General features: G+C 41.1%; 2 protein-coding genes across 6 annotated transcripts in view; one reads left to right on the top strand and one right to left on the bottom strand.

Moving 5' to 3' along the window:
• The window catches only part of GRAMD2B (GRAM domain containing 2B), a 121,282-nt gene that overhangs the window by 47,661 nt on the left and 61,320 nt on the right, over positions 1 to 12,301 (bottom strand). The gene's annotated exons all lie outside the window — the stretch shown is intronic.
• On the top strand, positions 982 to 1,818 carry LOC122699830 (60S ribosomal protein L22-like 1). The gene has a single exon (XM_043912227.1). It carries the CDS (start codon positions 1,006 to 1,008, stop codon positions 1,372 to 1,374), a length of 369 nt encoding a protein of 122 aa, XP_043768162.1. The 5' UTR covers positions 982 to 1,005; the 3' UTR covers positions 1,375 to 1,818.

A 12,301-nucleotide genomic window follows, 5' to 3' on the forward strand; every position in this document is an offset into this window, starting at 1 on the left:
GAAGCATTGGCCATGTGAGCTGTCTCCTACTACCCTGGTGGCCATCTGTGATGACTTAAGTGCTTTCTTTCCTCTTATACCCTTCATTTCCTGGAATGCTATCTTCCTGTTTCATGTAGGGGAGGAGGAGAAAAGATCAAACACCAGAGAGCTGAAAGACCAAGGTACGCAGGCATTGCAACAGAGTTAAAAGTTGCCACAAGAGTCCAAAATAGTACCAGAGAGCCATCTAGAAACGTATTTCTCCTTTGATTCCCCCACTTAAAACTGGCAGAACCACTGTCTCACTGTCCTGTATTCTGATCTCAGGGTGCAGAACTACATGTGTACGAGGACAGCTCAGGATGGAGCGCACGGGAATTTCCCAGAGGTCACTGGGAAACGCCACATCATCCCAGTGATGAAACCGGACATGGGACCTTATGGATGCCACTACCGCAGGTGAAGATTCTCTCTGCTTGAATGCTAGACAGTATTACTGAAACTCAGGATTGCTTCTTAATGAAAAACTAATGGGACTCAATTTCTAAAGAAGAGAGATGCTATCACTTTTTAAAAAATGGGAAAACTTTACATTAGAGAAAACAGTTTTGTGTAAAAGGCTTTGGTTTAACCAAAACACTTCCAAACTAGATATACTTAAGGGAAGAACAGTTCATGCTACCCCATGGTGAAAATAAAAGAGTACATTTTTAGTTATTTCAATATGGAATTCCATAATTATATAATATATATGATATAAATAGTATATCATATATCAGAATATTATTGATATCATAAAAATACATATTACATGCTATATAATATCATGTGTTACCTAATATGTAATTGATATATGTATCAAAATATGGAATAATTGTAGAACTAGGAACTCTGTTGAAAAATGCTTATAATTATAATTAATGTAATTTATACATAATAATGAGTACCTCTTTCAAGGAAATAAACAGTAAAAGTCTAATAAATCTTACATCTGGCTCTCTAATCGCGCAGCAAGCCTTCAAGATGGCGCTGAAGAAAGACAAGAAGCCTAAGAAGTCAACCTGGAAGTTTAATTTGGATATTACTCATCCAGTAGAAGATGGAATTTTTGATTCTGGAAATTTTGAACAGTTTCTGCGGGAGAAGGTTAAAGTGAATGGAAAAACTGGAAATCTTGGGAACGTCGTTCACATTGAACGCTTCAAGAATAAAATCATAGTCGTTTCTGAGAAACAGTTCTCTAAAAGGTATTTGAAGTACCTTACCAAGAAATACCTTAAAAAGAACAATCTTTGTGATTGGCTTCGTGTGGTTGCATCTGACAAGGAGACTTATGAGCTTCGTTACTTCCAGATTAGTCAAGATGAAGATGAATCTGAGTCTGAGGACTAGATGATGCCATCCTTTATAGGGCTTTGCTTGCTAACAAAACACATTAAGCATACAAAAAAAAGAAACATCTTGAAATGGACCTTTAGCTTATCAGTGAATAAAAAACATTACTCTGTAAAACATTCATCTTTTATTTAAGTGTATGCTGTTTATATGGTGCTGGCTTTCCTTTAATACTTTTTTATATTTTTATTGGAGTGTAGTTGATTTACAGTGTTGTGTTAGTTTCAGGTATATAGCAAAGTGAATGTGTAAATAAGCTTTTGTTCCCCACCCCCCCCAAATACTTTGTATAAGTAGTATTTAAATAGCTTATAGCTAGTGGAATTTCAGGATTTCTGTAATGTACTGATTTTACAGATATCCTCAAGTTAAAAGTATATAGCAAAAATACAATTTGGGGTGTAAGTATATAATAAAATATTTAGATTTGAAAAAAAAAAATCTTACATCTGATATCCTATTTCCTATCCTTTCTCTCTCCCACTACAAATATGCATTTTCTCTACCTGTGCTAAAATATATATTGTTTTGGAAAACATCTATGCTTGGCCCCTCCACTCTTCCTTCCCACACCCTCCTCCTGGATTTTCCAGATGACTTTACACTTGCATTGTTCTTCTCAAACAGCATTCACACCCTTACCACCACACCATATGCGTCCTCATGCCAACCTGATGAGGCAGGTATGTAAGACAGATGTTATCCATATTTCACAAATAAGGAAACTAAGAGGAGAGCCTTGAGTGACCAAAGAACAACCTGAGTGATTGGAACCTCCATTGTTCTAATATTTGACTATCCCTCTCCTACCAAAGCTAGTCAGAAACCAAGACCTGTGGATTGTACGTCCTTAACATACTCCAGTTATGACCCCTTCTGCTCTTCCCCAGTTCTATTGGGTTAGCTAGGGTCCTCAGTGTCTCCTGTTCAGACTCCTAAACTTCCCCACCTCATCTGAATGATATCCAACACTTTCTCCTTCCATCTGTGTGGAAGATCACAGTCCTGTGACCTTTGAAAAGCCCAAATATACTGTAATATTCATATCATCTCCCCAGCCTCACCTCATTTAAAAGCCTTTTTGTTCTCCACTGCCTACAGGACCAAACTGAAGCTGAGCACCGGAGGCATTCTGCAATCTGGAGCCTCCTCATGGCATTCAGCCTGTTGCCATGTTCTGTCCAGCCCGGTGCTCGGGCTGCACAAGCCTTCTTTCATGGTCCTGGCAAGCACTGGTCATCTTCCAGGATTTAGCTCTGGCTGGGCCACCTCCCACAGGAAGCCTTCCCCAATCCTCTCTGTGCCCTGAGGACCAACCCTCCTGTACTTAATGATTCTCCCCAGTACCCTAAAAGGTGACTGCCATGGAAACTGTATGCTTTACTATGGGCTTTAAGAATTGTGACTGGGCTACTATTTGTTCACCTTTACTCCTAGACCATAAGCCATGGAGGGCAGGGCCTGGGTCTTATCTACCTCTGTATGGGATGTGGGGGTGGGGGTCGGGGAGGGGGGACTCTATTCATTTCATGCTCCTTACATCACAACTCAGACCAGGTATTCTTATTTCTAGCCCAGAACCCTTTTAAACTACACAGACCTTATATATAGCAATACCAAGCGATATACTCCACTGTGAATTTCCTGGACTCAGGAAAACTGGCATGGGAAAGACCAGGGAACTTTTCTGCTGGGGGCTGGCTCATGTTTGGCAAACTTAGACTTAAACTAGTCAAGGGCAGTTTCAGTGAGGCCATGGCCTGCCTGTTTCAAGCAGATCTTTGCCAGACAAAGATCTGACAAACTGAACCTGCAAATGTTGGGGGCAGAGAAGAAACATTTCCATTGCGAAGCTTCACCATTCCCTCCTCCCAAACTGGGTGAAAGGTAATGGATTCTGCCTTAGGAAGGGCAAATGAGCTGTCATACAGCGGGGAGGGGCAGTTACACCTTAAGAGGCTTTACTTTAAGAGTTTAAAGGGCAATGCTTGGTTATTGCAGATTCTAAGAAACAGGAAGAGAACAGGATTGTTTTTCTTCATTGTACACCTCTGAACTGGATTAAGGCTCAAGGAGAGGAATCAATGCTGTGCCTTTCTAAGAGTGACCCAATGCATGGTTTCTGGGAGTGGCATCTTCATAAGGGATGCTTATCATATTTCAGTGTCTTAATAAGAGCCTGACTTTCTCATCTCCACACCAGATCCTCCCTTCCACAGCATGTGTTACAAGCGGCCCTGCACAGAGCTGCTCTGTCACATCAAACCTGATTTTAGAAAACACAATCTGTTTTCATTAAAAAAGGGGGGGGGCATAAAGGAGTTTAGAAAAATGTATGCATCTTTCTATTTGACCAATGAAGCTAGGTGGCACTGACAAGAGGAATAGTGGCAATTTTTGAAGATCGGGCATAGATTTCACCAGAAAAACTCGGACTCTCTACTTCTTGGGGTTAATAATTTACATCATGTGTTGTGCTGTGCTTAGCCGCTCGGGCGTGTCCAACTTTTTGCGACACCATGGACTGAGGCCCACCAGGCTCCTCTCTCCATTGGGATTCTCCAGGCAAGAAAACTGGAGTGGATTGCCATGCCCTGCTCCAGGGGATCTTCCCAACCCTGGGATTGAACCCAGGTCTCCCGAATTGCAGGTAAATTCTTCACCAACGGAGCCACCAGTGAAGCCCAAGAATATTGAAGTGGGTAGCCTATCCCTTCTCAGGGGATCTTCCCAACCCAGGAATCGAACCAGGGTCTCCTGCATGGCAGGCAGATTCTTTACCAGCTGAGCTACCAGGAAAGCCCAATTTACATCACAGCTGAGTAATTAAAGCTACCCTTTCACTTACTTTCATAAATGATTGCGAAAATTTCCAACCACCTACTATAAAGATTTTATGAAATAGAGTAGGCAGAAGAATGATTATCTACTCATAGCTCAGATGAGTATCTTGTTTCACCTGTATCTCTGTCCATTCCTCCCACTTCATATTTTTGTGCAACGAACATCTGTAGTTAATACATAGCTGTAAAAGATAAGCACTTTTTCCAAAAAGATAAACACAATACCAGTAGCACTTAAAAAAGGATTAATTTCGTTAACTAATTGTAATTAACAAAAAACACGTGAAATCTAGCTGTTCTTCAGGGAAGGTTTTGGCATTACAAATTATTATTTTTTAGAATAAACATTTTATTATTTCAGGGTGGAAGACAATTTCTTTCTTTCTTTTCTCTTTTTTTGCCACTCTGTTCGGCGTGTAGGATCTTAGCTCCAACAAGGTACTGAACCTGTCCCCCCTGCAGTGTGCTTCCACAGAGTCTCAACCACTGGGCCGCCAGGGAAGTCTCTAGCATTATGAATTATTATTGAAGAGTAGCAGAGCATGCTACCCTAAAAGATGTCAATTTGGTATTATATAATGATTTTGAGCTACTTGTAGGTACCTGAAGAACAGCAAATGCCGGGAGGGGCTTTCTCTGAATGTCTCATGTCTGCCTAAAGACAGATTCTCCCAGAGGAACTCAATTGTCATAAATCCCCTCCCCAAGTTTCATCAACCAGGGAGGACTGATTTCATCAGAGAGGAGACTAGGAGCTTACACCACACCTAAACAAATTCTGTCAGAACTATAATACCTCCCCTTTATTCTATGGGCCCTTCATCTTTCCTAAAAATCATTTACTCTCCTCTGGGAGGACTATATCCTCTCTCCTCTTTCTTTATTAAGATGGTATTTAATCCTGAATTCTACAACCACCTGGAGTTACTCATTTTCCCCTGAAGAATCTCCTAGATACACATGAATTCTACCTGTTAATAAACTTCTCTTTGCTTTTCTCGTGTTAATCTGTCTTGTATTATAGGTGTCTCAGAATCTATCTATCTATCTACCTACCTACCTATATATATATAGCTAAGAACTCAGAAGGGTAGAGAGAAAATTATTTTTCCTGCTGTCCAGTATTTAGGACTGTAGGAACTGAATCATCTCTAAACAGAACTGGATATTTGAGCATCCATTATGGGATCTGGGAGAGTTCACGTTTCCTGTATGAGTCCACGTGGCTGTTGCCAGCTTGTCAGTAGAAGGTACCTACTTGGAATCTTTACTTGATAGGGGTAATTTTTCTCTTGGGAGCCTAGCTACCCTGGCTACTCTGGGGAGAGTAAGGAACAGACATGAATTTCCCTAATCTCAATATGTGGGCCAGATTACGTTTTCTTGGGGGTGAAGGAAAAGAGGTTCAAAATTACATGGGTCAACATGAAACAAGCTGTAATTATAAGCAAAGCGCATCCAACTGAACAGCTACCGTAACTCCAGGTGGGGCCGTGGAGTCACGCCTGTAGCCTGCCTGCGCCTCATGCAGCAGCTGCTCCTCTCCAACCTCCCCCAGCTCACATCCAAAGGATAGCCTCGAGAGAAACCTGAGCAGAGCAGACACAGGTGGTGATGTGATAGTGCGACTGCCCTTTCCTCCAGCCCATCAACACTAGGTGCCAGCGAAGCCTCGGGCTGTCCTGGCACCAAGACTGTCTGGGCTTTCCCACACACCTGCTCCTCTGCCTTTGAGAATTTACAGGGTCAGGTCATACCTCCTGAGCACAGAAGAGTGTCAATTCTGCACCATATAAAAAGCAAGCAGGGTGTAGGTTTGAAACACAATCTGGAGTTCTAGATGCAAAGAGCAGCGCTCTCAAAAGCATTAGATTCTACCTCACACCAGTCAGAATGGCCATTATCAAAAAAGCTACAAACAATAAATGTTGGAGAGGGTGTGGAGAAAAAGGAACCCTTTTGTACAGTTGGTGGGAATGATACAGACTGATACAGTCCCTGTGGAGAACAGTATGTAGGTTCCATAAAAAACTAGGACTAAAACTACTCTATGACCCAGCAATCTCACTACTTGGCACATACCCTGAGGAAACCATAACTGAAAAACACACACGCACCCCAATGTTCATTGCAGCATCAGTTGCAATAGTCAGGACATGGAAGCAACCTAGATGTCTATAGATAGATGAACGGATAAAGAAGTTGCGGTACATATATACAATGCAAAAAACTCAGCCATAAAAAGGAACGAATTTGAGTTGAACTGAGGTGGATGAGCCTAGAGCTTGTTGTACAGAGTAAAGTAAGTCAGGAAGAGAAAAACAAATATCGTATATTAATATATATATGGAATCTAGATTAATCTATATATTAATATATATATGGAATTCCATATATATATATGTGGAATCTAGAAAAATGGTACTGATGAGCCTACTGATATGTGAGGTAACCGTGGGTGTCTCTCCACCACAGCAAGCTCAAAGTCATCACTGTCAACATCTCCACGGGGACAGCAGTAGGTGACTGGGTAGAGGGTGTCTTTGGAAACACAAGAGAACAGAGATGTGAAAGAGGATGTGAGAGGACTCTGTGTCCTCGAGGTTTTGCCTGGATCCTATTTTCTTTTTTTTTTTTTTTTAATTTTTCTTTTAACTAACTAATGGAACCCTGGGCTCAGGACACAAATATACAGACTAAAAACAACACGTACCAAAACCAAGACTGAGAAGACAAATTAGGCTAAAAAATGTTTCTCTCCTCCAGGGTGTGTATTTAAGGTGTGCCTGAGCCATATAGTTTCTGGTAAGATCAGTCTGTGAATTTTACAATTTAGTGGTTCTCAAAGTGGGACCTAAGGACCTTCTATCTCAGACCCATCTGTGGTTAGGGGAGGATCTTGTAAAAATGCACGTTCTTAGCCCACCCTTGAAGTCTTATAATCATTAAAATCTTGAAACTACTGAGCTGAGTATCAACCAAGCCAAGATTGCTGAGCCGAGTGGAAAACAGTTGACTTGTTTTTTTTAAACCAGCAATTTTATGATGAGGACTGGAAGAGAACGGTTAATTTATCAACACAAACAAGTACTTCTGGAAAAATAATCCCCCTGACTGATGAACGTGTAATGATAGTTTAGGAATGAAGTTTCTATATTAGTTAAATGAACTATCTAAAATTCTTTGATAGACACAATTACTGGCTGTTTTTCTTTTACTTTGTTTTTTTTTTGCTTTGATTTATGGTTTTAAAAAAACAGAGCAAAAGTAAGATGGAGAAGCTCCATACAGTCAACAAACACAAGACCAGGAGCTGACTGTGGCTTAGATCACGAACTCCTTATTGCCAAATTCAGAATTAAACTGAAGAAAGAAGGGAAAACCACTAGACCATTCAGGTATGACCTAGATCAAATCCCTTACGATTACACAGTGGTAGTGACAAATAGACTGAAAGGATTAGATCTTACAGAGACTGCCTGAAGATCTATGAATAGAGGTTTGTGACACTGTACAGGAGGTGATGATCAAAACCATCCTCCCCCCAAAATGCAAACAGGCAAATGGTTGTCTGAGGAGGTTTTACAAATAGCTGAGAAAAAAAGAGACGTGAAAAGCAAAGGAGAAAAGGAAAGATAAACCCATTTGAATGCAGAGTTCCAAAGAATAGCAAAGAGAGATAAGAAAGCCTTCCTAATTAAACAATGCAAAGAAATAGAGGAAAACAACAGAATGGGAAAGACTCGAGATCTCGTCAAGGAAGTTAGTGATATCAAGGGACCATTTCATGAAAAGACAGGCACAATAAAGGAGAGAAACAGTGTAGAGATTAAGAAAAGGTGGCAAGAATACACAGAACTATACAAAAAAGATCTTCATGATGCAGATAACCATGATAGTGTGATCACTCACCTAGAGCCAGACATTTTGGAGTGTGAAGTCAAGTGGGCCTTAGGAAACATCACTAGGAACATAGCTAGTGGAGGTGATGGAATTCCAGTGGAGCTATTTCAAATTCTAAAAGATGCTGCACTCAACATGCCAGCAAATTTGGAAAACTCAGCAGTGGCCACGGGACTGGAAAAGGTCAGGTTTCATTCAAATCCCAAAGCAAGGCAATGCCAAAGAATGTTCAAATTACTGCACAATTGCACTCATCTCACATGCTAGCAAAGTAGTGCTCAAAATTCTCCAAGCTAAGCTTCAACAGTATGTGAACCGAGAACTTCCAGATATTCAAGATGGATTTAGAAAAGGCAGAGGAACCAGAGATCAAATTGCCAACATCTGTTGGATGATAGAAAAAGCAAGAGAATTCCAGAAAAACATCTACTTCTGCTTCATTGACTATGTTAAAAAGCCTTTAACTGTGTGGATCGCAACAAACTGTGGAAAATTCTTAAAGAGATGGGAATACCAGGCCACCTTACCTGCCTCCTGAGAAATCTGTATGCATGTCAAGAAGCAACAGTTAGAACCAGACATGGAACAATGGACTGGTTCCAAACTGGGAAAGGAGTTTATTATACTATCAAACCTGTATATTGTCATCCTGCTTATTTAACTTATATGCAGAGTACATCATGTGAAATGCCAGCTGGATGAAGCACAAGCTGGAATTAAGACTGCCAGGAGAAATATCAATAACCTCAGATATGCAGATGACCCAACCCTTATAGCAGAAAATGAAGAGGAACTTACTATAATCATAGATGTTGTTTAGGCTTCCCTTGTGGCTCAGCTGGTAAAGAATCCACCTGTTATGAGGGAGACCTGGGTTTGACCCCTGGGTTGAGAAGATCCCCTGGACAAGGGAAAGGCTACCCATTCCCCTGGCCTGGTGAATTTCATGGACTGTTAAGAGTCCACAGGGTCACAAAGAGTTGGACACGACTGAGTGACTTTCGCTAAGATATTGTTTAAAAGTTCTTTACATCTTAAATAGGGTTTTGAAGGAGCTTATTTCAAAATGATGACTGATGCAAATACTGAGGTAAAAAAGGCAGCTGAATATGAGATTAGGAGTTAATGAGTCAATATGCTAAATTTAAATCCAATAGCTTGACAATACATCAGGGAGACAAGTTATGAGCCCTTCTTCTGTCGTGCAGATTTAGGCTGGATATTCTTACAGGCTTATCCTTTCAGAAGAATTTTAGACTCATTCTGTAATTAAAAAAAGAACACATTTATTTATTTGGCTGTGCTGGGTCTTAGTTGCGGCACAGGGGATCCTTCAGTCATAGCATGAAAATTCTTAGTTGCTGTGTGTGGGATCTAGTTCCCTAATCAGGGATGGAATCCTTTTCCCTGCATTGTCTAGCCATTGGACCACCCTTAAGGTTTCTTAAGAGAGTCACTGAGATTCTGTTTGGTTGTACTGAACTTAAACATTTAAGGAATGAAGCTATCTTTATAATGTGAAGGTTTCCTTTTAAAAGGAGGTAAACCTCTCCATTTAAGTTGTCTCATTTAGTAGGTGTAATTCCATGGACTGTATAGTCCCTGGGGTTGCAAACAGTCAGACATGACTGAGTGACTTTCACTTTCACTTTAGTAGGTATATCGCTTTACTTTAAGTCCTAACATCTATTTCTGGGAGTTTTCATTTCCTGCTGCTCTCATGGTCTTTACTTCCTCCAGTTTACTTTTTAAATTAGCATTGTTAGAAAGTAGTTGATTCTTCAAAAACATTTTATTGGCTTATAGTTGACTGAAAGGGCTTCCCTGACAGCTCAGCTGGTAAAGAATCCACCTGCAATGCAGGAGACTGTGGCTCAATTCCTGGGTCAGGAAGATCGCTGGAGAAGGGATAGGCTACCCACTCCAGTATTATTGGGCTTCCCTGGTGGTTCAGTCGGTGAAGATTTGCCTACAATGTGGAAGACCTGCGTTCGATCCCTGGGTTGGGAAGATCCCCTGGACAAGGGAAAGACAACCCACTCCAGTAATCTTGCCTGGAGAATTTCAAGGACTGTAGAGTCCTTGAGGTCACAAAGAGACACAACTGAGTGACTTTCACTTTCACTATAGTTGACTTAAAATGGTGTGTTAGTTTCTGCTGTTAATTTTTAAAATATTTCAGATAATTAACTTATGGAATACTCCTGTTTCTAACCCACACACAGAACAGAATAGAATAAACTTTGTTAGCTTACTTGATTTTAAAAACTAAAATTAATTTTTACCTACGCTTAGCATACAAAAGGTCCAACTTTCTGTGAGTTACACTGACCTAGTTCCTTATTGCTTTCATCTTCTAACATACTGGCCATGTTCCGTTTCTTGAGAATGTTGACAGTTGACACCTTGATCCTTCAAAGTCCAATGTTCGCGTTGGTCGCATAGTGGTAAGCATAGCTGCCTTCCAAAGTCCAATGTTCAAGAGGGATGGCATCCAACAACTTGGCATTAAGTCCAGTGACCTTTATTTTCACTTCACAATTTCCCGGTGGCTCAGTAGTAAAGAATCTGTCTGCAATGCAGGAGACGTAGGCTAGATCCCTGGGTCAGGAAGATCCCCTGGAGGAGGACACAGCAACCCACTCAAGTATTCTGGCCTGAAAAATCCCATGGACAGAGGAGCCTGGTCGGCTACAGTCTAAAAGGTTACAAAGAGTCAGACACGACTGAGCACCCACACACAGAACAGAATAGAATAAACCACCACCAGTGTCTTGCTTTCATCATTATTCAGATTGCTCCATCCAGAAAAGGGATCATCCAGAAATTAGGCTATCTCTAACCTTCCACTCTCAGCCTATAATCTCTCCAGTTCCCACCTCATTTACTTTTTGGCCTCAGACACAGACTACAGTCCTTGATATTTCCATGTTCTCCTAGTTGAATCAATCCCTTCTGGATTTATTTCTTGAAGCAGCTCTGACCACATATATATATATATACACACAACTGATCACCTTTAGTTTCCACTTATGCCCATTCTTTTGCACAGCCATTCAGCACAAATACCCCAAGACCAGCTCTGCACACTGTTAAAGGGGGAGAAATTAGCCCTTATGGTGGACTGGTACATTTGCTGTCAGCTGGGCGCTCGGCAGTTCTGTCCTATTCCCTTAACTTGCGTGCCAAATATTCTCCAGGCTCTCAAGTCCCTAACCAAACACAGTTCATACCTTTGAATGAAATGGGTTACACCTTATCACTGTGCTGAGTCAATTGAGAACTGAAGTATTCAGACAAGGGCATGTCTTCCCCCGACTACAATCACCTAAACCTGCATCTACTGCATCATACATTTCTCCAGTTTCAGAAGACAGTTTCTCTCTTGATGTTCAAGCCCACTTTCTGATTCCTCTGGGCTTGTTCTATCAGTTATTCTATCTTTGGGCCACATCTTCATCTTTTCCTCTTTGCTGGTTCTTTCTCCTAACTTATATACAGGCTCACAAAGCTCTGCATCAAAAAAGCCAAAATCTTGCTTAGTTCTCACTTCCTAAGGTTACCTTCCTGTCTTTCCTTCACTTCTCAGCCAAGGCTGCCAAAGCCTTAGTCTACCTATGTTGGGTCTGTTTCCACATTTCCCATAACCCACTCCACTATAGTTTGGCCTTCATTTCCATTGCTTCACTAATGTTTCTCCGGCAGAGTTCACCAACAATCTTTACATTGCTAAATGCCAAGGGCATATAAGGAGTTCTCTCAATGCTGCTATTGGTGGCACCCCCAACTGTTGACTAAATGTTGAGATTTCCCTTCTCTTGTTTTTTTTTTCCCCCTTCTGTTTCTATACCATTCTGTTTGCTTTTGCTTTATTTTCTGCTATACTATTTATTTTCCATTACCTTTGCAGCCTCTTCTTTGACCTTTATCTCAATGTAGCATCACTCCTAGGTTCTCTCTTTGGTCCTCTTCACTCCACTGGGAAATTCCACCCATTCCATCCACTGGGAAATTCGATCCACTGGATTTTAACTGTCACTTCTATGCTGGCATTTCCCAGCTCTGTGTCCCAGCTCTGACCTTCTGGGATATTTTTCTGACGCCAACAACCAACTCTCTGATTCTCCAGATACCAAGTGGATATCCAACAATCCAGTTCAATTCTGGCACTAACGACC

The sequence above is a fragment of the Cervus elaphus genome, chromosome 9 (assembly GCF_910594005.1).
Source record: "Cervus elaphus chromosome 9, mCerEla1.1, whole genome shotgun sequence".
Taxonomy (NCBI): Eukaryota; Metazoa; Chordata; class Mammalia; order Artiodactyla; family Cervidae; genus Cervus; species Cervus elaphus.